We start from the raw sequence: 13,696 nt of genomic DNA on the forward strand, positions 1-13,696 counted from the left end.
AGACCGCTGTCACCAGTTTGACCAGACCAGACGGTTCCTCTCCCAGTTGGAATAGAGCAGCAGTAAAAGTACTTTCCATGTTTGTTTTCACCTGCCTGGGTGGTGGGTTTTTCAGTTTTGTGACTATTCTATTGGTTCCAAAGTGCCAGGCAAGCTCAATCAAGCCCAGCTAAAGTATTTGAAAATACTTCAAGGAGTATTTGAACCCAGGTCTGGTTAAAACGGAGCTGTCCCTGGGAAAAGACAGGAAGTCATGGACAATCTAGGAATTTAATCCCGAAGCTCACTGATGTAGCACAGATATACTATAAAGTAGGCCTATACTGTAGGCTTTGAAGGGCTATGAGGTCCCTTAGGATTCATAAACACTCCATTGAATTTAGGGCTCTCAAGGACTAGTTTTCATACCAAAAGACTCAAAAAGTCAGACGTTTACAGTGTAGAGTGACGGCACAGATGTAAATATTTTGTTTTGAAGCCAGCTGCCACTATTGGGAGTACATGTGACTGTGCCTCAGATCGACATAGCTGGCTAAGGTAAACATTAGCATGTGCTAAAGGTAGCTAGCAACATGATTAGTCTGCTTCTGAGCGAAATATCTGAGCCAGTACGGAACGGGTTGGATCAGCGCAATACAGTGTGTCAATAACAGCGTAAGTAGGTGGAGATAAACATTGAGGAGACTTCTGGCTTAAGACAGTCCTTGAAAACGCCTAGCAACACACATTTTGTTGTAGCCCCAGACAAGCACACCTGATTCCACTAACCATCAAGCCCTCAAGGAGTTGAATCAGGTGCGTTTGTCTGGGGCTACAACAAAAATGTGTGCTGTTGTGGGGTACTCAAGGAAAGGAGTTGGGAAACACTGCTTTAACACATGGAAGCCAGGGACAACTGCACTTGAAATAGACTGAGAGAGACTATGGTTCTGATCCAGCACTTCAGATAACACCAGTTCTAAACATCTGACAAAACTATGGAGCTTTGATACAGGGTTAAACACATAGAAATAGATTGAATAGAACGGGTGTCCCCATTCAAATCAATGATGGCATAATGGGTGGACTGGCGGCTATTGCGAGTATAGCCATAGGAGCAAAGCAGGAAGTAAAAGCTTCAAGGGATAGTGCTAGCAGTCTTCAAAATGGCACATGCTAGCTGTCTATGTCAGTGGCGGTCAGTGCCATTTCAGATGAGGGAGGAACATTTTTTTTTTCATGAGTAGGGCTTTATTTCTATTACAACATATTGGATGACATTCATTTTCCATTCACCCAGTTAAATGTAACAGCGATACGTTTAGGCTACTACATGATACTCAAATTTTCCCTATACCCATCATGAGGTTGCTACAACCTAGCCTATGAATGAAAATTTACAACGTAGGTGCACACAGGTCGAGAGACAAAATTGATGTGACAGATAGTGACATTCAATACCGACTTGCACACTCTTGCCTGCATCTAGCTGACAGTGGGTGTAATTAGTCCAACAGTTACAAACGAGAGTTTCTATTGGACAAATTCAGGTATGTTTATCCCCGTTTTGTTCCGTTTACTTCTGTTTAAGAAATGTTTTTCAACAGAATCGGAAGAATGAATACACCCCTGATCACGCGTAAACACAGTTCACAGTTTCATAGCAGCCACGTTGTATTCCTTCTCACATCTACTTTACACCGGAGGGCCCCAGTGGCAATACATTTGTAAAACTAAAAGCTTACCTTGACTTGGAAGAGTTTCAGTATTGTGCTGGATAGACATAACCAGCTAGCTAACTGTTTGAGTAGGGTGTTTCAGGAGGCTAAACTAGCTAGCTGCATTTGCTAGCTAAGTAAGTGAAACTAAGTGAAAAAAAGGCATAATGAATTTAAAAAAATATGTTTTCTCTGAGTGAACTACTCACCACATTTTATGCACTGCAGTGCTAGCTAGCTGTAACTTATGATAGGTTGGAGGACGTCCTCCGGATGTTGTCATAATTACTATGTAAGTCTATGGAACGGTGTGAGAACCATGAGCCTCCTAGGTTTTCTATTGAAGTCAATGTGCTCAGTGGAGGATGGAAGCTAGCTGTCCTACGGCTACAACATGGTGCTACCCTACAGAGTGCTGTTGATCAATTATTTAGTGATGTGATTAAAGTTAGTATAGTTTTATCTAAAAAGGATACCTTTTTAAATGTTTTAAATTGAACATTTTAATGAAATTCCCTTTGGAATTCTCTTTGGCATAGATTGTAAAAGCGGGTAGCCCTGAACTCTGAGAGATGGAACGTTTCCATGAGCTTCGGGAAAACAATATTGGGAAACATTTCTACCATTTTGTCCGAAAATCTCTTCGCCCTTTGCACAGTACCCCAGCGAGCCAATTATCATCATCAAAAGTGATTCAGTAAAATACTGTATGAATATATTCCTGATCATCATGTTCACCTACAAAACTTTGGGCTCAGCTTTGGGCTCAGCTTTTCTTTCCCACAGCAGCCATGGTCCAATGCATTAAGTTAGCATTCTGCTCTTTCCATCACTTGCCATTTCCAATGACATCACAACTCTTGTTTGCAGTTAAACCAGGTGCAATTCATGCAATTACTGTACGTGTGTGATACTCAGCTTAAGATCGAGTGTGGGGTTGACACATTGACAACAGCTCTCAATGTACGGCTTATGTACAGTACCTTCTGGAAAGGAGCATACTTGGTTTGCCAGCAAAGGGTTTCTATTGAGGCCATGATACAAAACAATGGCAATTGTACAAGAGCTTCTTATCCAGACTGAATGATGCAGGCAGGTCTGAAGGCAGGTGGTGGGTGGGTTGATGCCTCCATTGGGGCTCAGTTAATGGGCCTTCAGGAAACAGATATCTGATCCTGGATAAAGGGCCCTCAGAGAGCAGAGCTGATGGGCACACAAAAGAGCTGAAGAGGGGCCCCTTGGCGTTGATGCTCTGAATTAATTGAGTTGAGAGATTGCAATCAGAGCTCACTCTCCTTCTCTCCGTCTCTTTCTCTCTCTTTCTCTCTCAGGTTCTCACAAAACAGACGTTGGCAGGCCATCAGAGAGAATGGTCCCTGCTAACTTTCCTGACCAGTCATCAGGTTAGAATAACGTTGAAAATCAGACCAAGACTTCAGAGGGGCTGTCTGAATAGATGGCTAAATGAATAGGGCGGTGTAAGGGGCTTTAGGGGTGCAATGAAATAAGACAGTCAGTCATTCTCTTGCTGGTTGAGAATGAGAATAAAACAGACAGAACTAAGGGAACTAATAAAACAGACAGAACCAATTAGCATCATGAGAATGCTTTCACAAAGCCTCAAAAGTGTATAAAACGCTCCATCAAATGTATAAAGGAATGTCTGGAGACATATCAGAGGAGACGGAATAACAGATATAAGGATCTCATAGTTTACAGTTGGTGTGTCTTTTATGAAAATGGAGGTATGCATTCTCGTCATCGAAAAGACTTTCCTGGCAGAGGTTGCCGATAAACAGTTGTGAATATTACTTAAATGTTCACTTTAATGTAAATGTATTGGAGATGTTTAACTGCATCATTCCACTTCACCAGAGAAAAGATTTCAAAATGTGTGGGGCGGAAGGAAAATGTGCTCAATCAATACATCAAAAGATTCTCAGTGGTTAGGCTACATCAAATAAATATTGCAGTGAAATTCCAATCTGGTAGCTTAACAAGAAATGGACCCCATTGGTTACCGTAAATGGTCATTTCAGCCAAAACACCACACAGAATGAAAGGAATATAAGAACAGCATCAAGGATCATCTTCTTTATTGTTCTAGATGTTTGAATTTGGACACCGATTTCATAAGGTCTACACGCCTTAGGTCTCTGAAAGCCATAACATTCCTTCCGAATGTGCTCGCTCAGAATCCAAAAGGCCTACATCAAACACACAAATGCAATTTGTGTCAAGGTCAATTAGTGAATCATTAACTGTACAGCGATAAAGTTACAAATCACATATAAATGTATTACATACGCTCATATGTGAAGATTGAAACGCTAATGTACATGTTTAATCAGCAGCACCAGACATTTTTCAAACCTCATTCATTCATGCATTTGGGAGGTAAAAGAGGAAGGAAAGAAAAACAAATATTTCCTTTAGCTTCAAAAGACCATCTGCTCTTGAATTTGGGGCTTTCCGTCTTCAATTAAGACTCAAAATTGGTGCCCTGGATTAGTGCTCAGTATGCTCTTCAAAATTGCTTCACAACCACTTCATGATTCCATTTCTTCCCTACTTATCAGTTTCATCCGCTGAAGACTTGCTGAAGGCAAAACTGTGTCATGAAACAGTTACAGACCAGATTTGAATTTGGCCTTGAGATCAGCACATTGTCACAACCAGAAGGATACATGGTTGCCTGCTTCTACGGAATATGCTATGGAATATGCATGGAGTGACTCACCCTGCGAAAGGACACCATATACAAAGTATCGCCTCGTCGATTTAACTCATCGAAGAAGTCGCTGTAGCTTTGATGGTGTGAGTAGTACACCAGAACCTCACTTCCTGGTCTGCTGAAAGAGAGAGAGAGGTGGCAGTGAAATAGACTATATGACATATCAAAACTAAATCTAACATAATAGAAATCTGATATGTAATTAAGGTTAGTTGACAACTTAAAGAAAGTCTGACAATATTTATGACTGCAGCCTGCTGTGTCAGCAGTGAATTTAAAAGAAAGAGACCTAGAAGATCTTGATTAAATGTAACTACATTTACTGTAACTAAATGTACTGTATCTATAATCACCATCTCCTTCACATGAAACATTATTAAAAAGTTATTACCATGCTTTTACTATGTTATAAGTGAATAAGTAATGAATAAGTAATCTGGTAATAGTACTCTAAGTTCCCCTGTTGAATCTAGAGGAACATCTTCCCACTTCTAGCTCACAGTGTAACACAAGTTGTATGAGTGTGGGGCATCGATGTATCATAGGTCTACCATTGACTTGGTAGCAAAGGCTACTTTTGTAGTTGGGCTGGTAAATAGCAACACAACTGTTTTGGCCTCTCATTCTCCACAGTAGTGGAACCAAAAGGGAAAACATGACCATAAAATAATTTTGAAGAGTTTGAAGTAAGACACTGAAAATACTGTAGGGTCCAAAACACAATGTTTCTGCCATTTTTTATGAATACTTACTCAGTGTCGTAGCTGACTGTTACAACCGAGTTACTGGACTGGGTCGTCTCCTCAGGTGACTTCTGTGAAAAAAGTTATAGAATGGTGGTCAGTGAGTCACTGCTATTAAACCAGACTGCTCCATTCTGAAACTTGAATCATTGAATGAAGAACACTATATCATTGTGTCTTTTGTCTTGGCTGATTGATGACAAAAAATCAAGTGGAACTTAAAGAGACATTTTGTTTATGTGGCCATTTTTTTCTTGTACTTGACCATTTCCTTAGCCAGTATGCCAGTATGGATTTACCCATGCATTGCCCACAGTATTATGTGTTTGACCTGAAAAAGCACTGATCCTCATCCTGTCTCTGCTCTACACATATCCTGTGACTTACATGTGAAACAGAAGCACAGGTATATAACCTTCAAAATAAATGTAAGCTGAAATATTTTCTTAAAAAATATTTTGAAGGAAAAATCGAAATAAAAAATGTATACAAGCGTTATCGTTGGATGACACATGCAATATTACCGTAAAAACCAACATGGATGGGATGAAAGTAACACTTTAAAAACAATTGACTAATGCCTATCAAAGGCAATGACAGAATCCAGGCATGCTAGTTCAACGGGTCACTGCATGAGTGGCCCACGGCTGAGAAAACATGTTTCACTGTGGATGAAGATCAGTATGTAAATTCTCGGACTCCATCAGCCTCAAAACTCACCCCTCAATGAGTCAATCAACAACCCTCCTTGAGTTAATCGTCATGCCGCACGCTTCAAGGAGAGTTGACTATTGACTTAATTCAAGAGGAGTGAGGCATGAGGCTGAGGGTGTCCTAAAATGTACACCACACCCCAGTATAAGGATTCCATTGAGACAGTCGAATTCTAGTCCGCACTAAATCTCATATACAGTATTTTTCCACATTTTGTTACGTTACAGCCTTTTTCTAAAATTGATTTTTTTTTTTAAATGTATCTCAATCAACACACAATACCCCATAAAGACATAGCGAAAACAGGATTTTAGAAACTTTTACAAATGTGTTTAAAAAACTAAACTTATTTACATAGGTATTCAGACCCTTTGCTATGAGACTCGAAATTGAGCTCAGGTGCATTCTGTTTCAATTGATCATCCTTGAGATTGGACATGATTTGGTAAGGCACACACCTGACTATATAAGATCCCACAGTTGACAGTGCATGTCAGAGCAAAAACCAAGCCATGAGGTCGAAGGAATTGTCCGTAGAGCTCCGAGACAGGATTGTGTCGAGGCACAGATCTGGGGAAGGGTACCAAAAAATGTCTGCAACATTGAAGGTCCCCAAGAACACAGTGGCCTCCATCATTCTTAAATGGAAGACGTGGCTGCCCTGCTAAACTGAGCGATTGGGGGAGAAGGGCCTTGGTCATGGAGGTGAATAAGAACCCTATGGTCACTCTGACAGAGCTACAGAGTTCCTCTGTGGAGATGGGAGAACCTTCCAGAATGACAACCATCTCTGCAGCACTCCACCAATCAGGCCTTTTTGGTAGAATGGCCAGACAGAAGCCACTCCTCAGTAGAAGGCACATGACAACCCGCTTAGAATTTGCCAATAGGCACCTAAAGGACTCTCAAACCATGAGAAACAAGATTCTCTGGTCTGATGAAACCAAGATTGAACTCTTTGGCTGGAGGAAACCTGGCGCCATCCCGGTGGTGGCAGCATCATGCTGTGGGGATGTTTTTCAGAGGCAGGGACTGGGAGACTAACCAGGAAGTGGGGTATCTACTCTGAGCAAAAGCAGATAGAGAGGCAAGGGATTGCAAATCTAGAAGATGCTCGTCCAACTCTTCATAATTCAGCCAGTTAGATGCTATCGAAAACAGTCTCACACACAGACGTGCTATACAGAGACCGATAAAAACAGATCACTTTTTCTGTGCCAAGTTTCTCAATTTAGGACACGCTCCTCTTCACAGAGACAGAGAGTTAAGAAATCAAGATAAGCCAAACGCAGACATATATTGACACGCACACCAGAGAAAACCAAAAATGTTACAAAAGAAATCAGCTTCTACTGCAGAATCTGAGACAGTGGCACCACTCAGCTTGAGTTTTGACTTCTGCCTGACTGTATGAGGTACAGTCTGTACTGTAAATGTTATTCCCTTTTCACCTGAAATATCCATCCACCTAAAACTATGCGTGCTAGCCTTATTCCTGTGCGACTAGACGAGTGGAGCGAAGCGGTTTTCAAGAAGAGCTCTGCAACGAATCTGGCCTGACCTGGTAGGACACGGCAGTATAATATTTCAAGTGATATCACAGGAAATATGACAAAAACAAACCCTGTCTCCTCTTTGTCCCTTCTTTTCTTTCTGCACAACAGGTTGGTGAGGATGGAGAGAGATGGAGGTGGAAAGAGAGATTTACAAACAGCCGTGTTTCATCCAATTTGACGAGGGCTCTCCAAGTCTGTGCTTCACAGTGCATTTCATTGGGATCAGTGGGTTTTTTCCCCCATAAACTCCAAGTCTGGGGATGAATCACACAGGGATAAAATAGATCTATCTCACTGCTTTTCATCAAATGGCAAACAAAACTGATTGATAAGTGTACTTCAAAGTTGGAACTCAGAAAAAAGCAGAGCATGATGTCAAAGTGTGAGGATATGCCAACATTGTGCAAAGCTACATAGACAACATCTCCTGGTCTGACAAATCATGCATCTCTATTGTGCCACTTCAGTTGGTAGAGCAAATGCAGAGGGGTTTTCCCAAAGTCTGGAAGAGGTTTAAACACATCCAAAGAGGGACAGTATGCAAAGTGTAAATCTCACTTATAAAAGTACTCCCTTGAGAAGAGTTTATCACTAATACTATATGCCAGGATTCCCCAACTGGTAGCCTGCAGGCCAAATTTGGCCCACAGGTGATTTTATTTGGCCCCCCAAGTTTTAGAAACAAAACAAATATATACATATACATATATATATATATATATTTTATTTTTATTGTTGGACATAAAATACTGTAAAAACACCAGCAAATCAGCTCCGAGTGATTTGAATTTTGGAAATCTGTTTCAACGTATTCCCACGCATAATAGAGAGATATACCGTATGTGATTATATACAAATGTCAGCAAGGTTTGAAATGATTCTGCTTTAGACAAATATCTGTTTGGACTTCTTGACGTCAATTTGCTGTCTACAAATGATTTGTAATTATGTCCTGACCCCCTGATCATCCGTAGTAGTGCACTACACAGACAATATGGTATCATTTGAGATGGAGTTAATGAAAAGAAAGGCTGAGTCCAGGACCAGGTCTAGCCCTGAGGGTTACGTGTGTAGGAGAGCCTTGAGCATGAAACACTGTAACCTCTAACAGTATTAAACATTCATTTATATCCTCTTCCTCCTCTTACTTACCACGATCATCACAGATAATTCCCTAACTTCCTGGAACTCCCTGAGGGTGTCATACACAGTGGAAACTCCCCGCTTCCAATTAGGCAACCCCTAAAAATGTCTTACACAGGAAGCTAGAGATGCACGTGGAATCCTCCCAAAGAGAAGAAACACCATTGGTTATCATTTGCTTCCCATGTCAACTAATGTTAGTGGCACCATTTCTTTGGGTGTTTTCACTAGTTTGTTTTCTTTCTACAGTAAGTGGTGCATACAGTAACACAATATATCAACAATAATGTCCTCAAACCATTTGTATATGTAACTGAGCCTGACACACTGCTGAGTACTGGCTGAACGTGAGAACCAAAAGGCGGTATTGTGAAGCTCACACTGTATGAAGACATTGTTAAAAGCCTTGTGTGAACTCTCTGAATCGAAGTTAAAACAGCAAAAAACAAAAATTCAAAAGGACTTTGTCCCCAAGTGGGGACAAAAGTTTAGGCCTGTAAAACTGATTTAATGATTTGGGCTCCTCACATTCTGACTGCAGCACAGCAGACTACAGACTTGACTCACTGGGTCTGAGTTCAAATGGAAGCCAGTCTGAAACTGTAATTCTTCACCTATAGCTCCCAGTAGTCTACCTCTCTATTTAAGCTGTCAAAGACAACACATACCAGATGTCAAAAACAAATAAAAAGTGCTATATCAAAAACAAATCAAATGCCATCAACTAATATCAGAATCTAACCTAAGGAAGGATTTATAACCTGAGGTTAAATTTGAGTGTTAGTTTTAACAACAAAAACATAAATATTTAGCTATTTGTCACCAGGCTGCTCGTTAGGGCGCACACCTGTCACCAGCGTTAGGCGCATAATGACACTCACCTGGACTCCATCACCTCCTTGATTACCTGCCCTATATATGTCACTCCCTTTGGTTTCTTCCCCAGTCGTCATTGTTTCTGTTCTATGTCAGTGCGCTGTTGGTGTTTCTTGTTTTGTTCTTTTATTTATTAAATGTTTTCACTCCCTGAACTTGCTTCCCGACTTTCAGCGTACATCGTTACAATATTAGCCAAATGGTGTCAGATGTCGGCAGCTGTGACCTCATAACAAGAAAGATACACATATTCTCACTAAACTGTTTATGTTTCTGTGGCAGCTCTACTTAATGGGCCATCACGGAGAGATGTGTTGACACGGACCTGAAACCTCTACTGGAGTACACATTGGCCTACGTACTGACAGTTTAAATAGCCTCTGAGGTACTGCTTAACCTGTCCAAAAATCAGCAATGAGCATTACTGACGTTTGATCAGACTTTAAAATGTCTTCATTATTAGGGCCATGTAACCTGCCTGACCAGGGAAAACCTAGGACCTAGTTAGTAGCTTTTCCCCTGTTTTGTAGGGAAGAAGAGTGTCTAACCTACCAGGACAGTTTTGGTTGTGTGCTGATCAGTTGTTGTATGTCTGGATTGATCGGTGGTAGAACGTGTGGACTTGGTCCTCTCCTCTTCGTGTCGATGAACCCAGCCTCTCAGGTTCTGAGCCAGACTAGAGTGGAGGGGAAGAACCAATATTCAGTTAGAAATCATACTTTATTAACTTATTTTGATTGCCTGAAAGAAAATTTGCTTTCTATTCATCTTGGGAGTGAACTTGGTAGCCATATTGTATTTTATGGTGACGGAATTCTAAAACCTTTGATTTTCAGGGATTTTTCTATGTAAAAGCTGTTGAAGGCTGCTGCTGGCTTTCATACAGTATGAACCTCATCCCTCTCAAATGGCGTGACGGTTTGAAAATTGGGTGGAGCTAAAGTGTGGGCAATCAGTTTTTATACTGAGCACCATCCATCTTTTCAGTCAACTGTGACGGCGTCAAAACGACTGGTGAACACTTTGGTTTGATGAGTGGTCCACATGGATCACATTAGAGTCTACTTAACAATGAGGAGGACAAAGTCTAGCTCTTCAGAGAATACTGAGTGGACTCATTGATACTCAATTGAGGTAGCTATCACCGTGATTTCAATATGGAATTCAAATTCTCAAAATCAATGTACCCAAGTCTTACCTAACCGGATGTTCTAATCTTGCTTTCATACTGGCGATATAGACAAGAAGGCTGGAAGATTGAGGCTAAGTACAGATGTAAGATCTTAATTTGACCTATATTGTCACAGCAAAATATTCCTGCAGCAACTGGATTTGAACGTTTAGTCCATAATGTTGCTTGAACGGTGGTGAGGCTATTAGCTGGCCAAAAGTAGGCTACATGAAAAGTACAATACTGATAATATAACCGTGGGTTTTCAGTGAATATATGTCAATCGCGAAGCTCACACTAAGATGCAGAAAAATTCTCAGCAAAAAAAAAGAGTGATCAAATTAAGATCCTACAGTTGTAGAACTGAATTATCTGCTGGTAGAAGGCTACTGATCAGATTGACTTGGTTAGTACTGACCGGAGGGACTTGGTCCTGGAGACAGGAGAGTGGGAAGCCATCTTCTCTGGAGCATAGTCCTCCCACCTAGAGCACAGAGATGGGGGGGAAGGAAGGAAGGAAGGGGGAGAGGTAGGGACGGGTGAGGAAAGGTAGGGGGAGAAAGAGAGAAAACAGAAACAAAGAGGTAGAGAAAGAGAGAGAGAGAAAGAGAGAGACAGGAAGCGAGGGAGACATTAATCATCAACAACACATTCCCCTCCCCTCTGTGATCTCGTTGTGATTCAGCAGCTGATATGCTACAGGACCATGCTGCGGTACGTTGTGGGTTTTCCTTGTGGTCTATGGACCTTAATGCATTAACTGGAATACCAGTCACTTACTCTGGACGTCCCAGGTGTTCATCAGTTCTAAACAAGCATCTGGAACAAAAACTGTGCAGATGACTCAATAGACAAAACAAGTTGATGAATGAAGTCATAAATTAAAGAACGGATTGAGTTGATGAATGAAGTCATAAATCATCATTACGCACACCTGCTTCCCTTGTCACACGCATCAGCGATTCATTGGACTCACCTGGACTCAATCACCTGCTTTCATAACCCCCCCTATATCTGTCTGTTCCCGAGGTTGTTCTCCGACTTCAGCATAATGTCATGTCGTTTGTTCCCCCTGTTCTGACGCTGTTCCTGTTCTGTCACTTGTCCGTTCATTAAACGTGTACTCCCTGTACCTGCTGCTCATCTCCAGCGTCGGTTCTTACAGATGTCATAAATTAAAGGTGTTGAGTTTATGAATGGAGTCATACATTAAAGAAGGAATTGAGTTGATGAATGACATAAATTAAAGAAGGGGTTGAGTTGATGAATGATGTCATACATTAAAGAAGGAGTTGAGTTGATGAATGATGTCATAAATAAAGAAGGGGTTGAGTTGATTAATGATGTCATAAATTAAAGGGGTTGAGTTGATGAATGATGTCATACATTAAAGAAGGGGTTGGGCTGATGAATGATGTCATAAATTAAGAAGGGGTTGTTGATTAATGATGTCATAAATTAAAGAAGGTGTCGAGTTGATTAACGATGTCATAAACTAAATAACGGGTTGAGTTGATAGGTTTTGCAGAGTTCTGCTCAGTCAGCTGCAACAATAACCAGCAGAGCCAGTGGGATCTTCTTCACACACATAAACGCAGGTAGGCACAGACACACACAGCAGGAGCAGAGAGGTTGGACTGGATTTCTCCTGGGAATAGTTAGATAAATGGTCTGTTCTTGAAATCTGTGTGGAACATACACTTGTCCGCATGAGCCCTAGGCTCCAGATCGGAACAACACAATAGGGTGGAGAAAGGGCATTAAAATGGCCCATAAACCAAAAAGGAGGAGTCCACACACATTGTGCTGGTGAACATATACTTTGATGATATTCAGTATTGTGTTCTATAGCCTGGGCCCAGATGACCAAGCTATCGGTTACATAATGCTCCACTCCTTCAGTGGTCTCTCTCAGTGGGAGACTGTGTAACCTTCTCCAAGCCTTCCAGTTAGCCTACTGCTGTACTACCACAAGGTATTTGTAGTGAAGTTATGTAGTACTTTGTAGCAGAGAGCTGGACACATGGGGACAACCGGTGGTGAGCCAGGAATATATAAAGAGTCTGTCAATCTGGAGATCAATAGATTGTTTGCAGGAGTGATATACAGGAGGGCTCATCCACGGCACAGCGCATGCTTTCTGCAAATATGTCTGTCATCTCTTAAGGCCTCTGTTGTGTGCTTTGTATCACTCGTGCCAAAATAAATACTCAGTCAACTATATGACTTGTACACAGCAAGGTCAAAATCTTTGACTGAGTGAGATACAGATGTAGGATCTTAATTTCATCACTATTTTGTTTGTAAGAATGAAATGCAAACTTGTAGTGTATTTCTCATTTCCACGTAGAAAGGTTTTTCTTGATTTGCCCTAACAAAAAAGGTTTTAACCCCTACAAAAATGTCCATAAATTATAATCCACATAATAATTCACATTTCCTGTTGATGCAGGATTGTTTTTCTGCTGTAGCAAACTGGCTCAAATTAAGATCCTACAGCTGTATACACAACACAAGTATAACTAGTGCTGAAATTATACACTGATGTTAAAGAGGAAACTTGCGAGACAACATTACAGTTTGATTTTGCCAAGTTGGTTCATATTGTGCTCTGCTTGCAACGCTCCAATTCAACACAGTGATTTTTCACCACAGAATGATGCGTCTAAATAAGGTAAATATATGAGTCCTGTATAAGCGTTTGGCTAACCCCGGCACATTTACATGGATGTTGAATTACTGTAATATTGATGTTGATTAATGTGCACTGTCTCCTATAAATAAATAAATACATAAATAAATAAATACATGGATGTAAATATTATCACCAAGATAAAATGAGCAATCTTTCCATTCCAACAAAGAAAACAGGGCTGGAAATAGATGCTTAGTCAAACTGAAACGACCGGCCAATTCCTCTACAGTTCTGGTTCCCTGGACAGAATGAAGTTCTCTTGGATGGATCCGATTCTCCTCCAGAAGCCAACACTTGAGGGTACCCACTTCTCTTTAATTCAGCTTTTTTGTCCTTTTTAAAAAACAAAATATTATTCCTGGTTCGT

At 40.9% G+C, this 13,696-nt stretch overlaps 1 protein-coding gene across 5 annotated transcripts in view; it reads right to left on the reverse strand.

Annotated features, from left to right (window-relative positions):
- LOC120020447 (cyclic AMP-dependent transcription factor ATF-6 alpha-like) overlaps window positions 1-13,696 on the reverse strand; it is a 44,237-nt gene that overhangs the window by 9,384 nt on the left and 21,157 nt on the right. For 4 of the 5 annotated variants that reach the window (XM_038964117.1, XM_038964116.1, XM_038964114.1 and 1 more), the window contains exons 11-14: window positions 11,053-11,118; window positions 10,016-10,139; window positions 5,184-5,245; window positions 4,438-4,549 (exon numbers count right to left, since the gene is read on the reverse strand). In XM_038964117.1, coding sequence (XP_038820045.1) covers window positions 4,438-4,549; window positions 5,184-5,245; window positions 10,016-10,139; window positions 11,053-11,118 — 364 coding nt within the window. The remainder of the gene's footprint in view (window positions 1-4,437; window positions 4,550-5,183; window positions 5,246-10,015; window positions 10,140-11,052; window positions 11,119-13,696) is intronic. The other variant, XM_038964115.1, reaches the window with a different exon arrangement.

This window comes from Salvelinus namaycush, chromosome 25 (genome assembly GCF_016432855.1).
Source record: "Salvelinus namaycush isolate Seneca chromosome 25, SaNama_1.0, whole genome shotgun sequence".
NCBI lineage: Eukaryota > Metazoa > Chordata > Actinopteri > Salmoniformes > Salmonidae > Salvelinus > Salvelinus namaycush.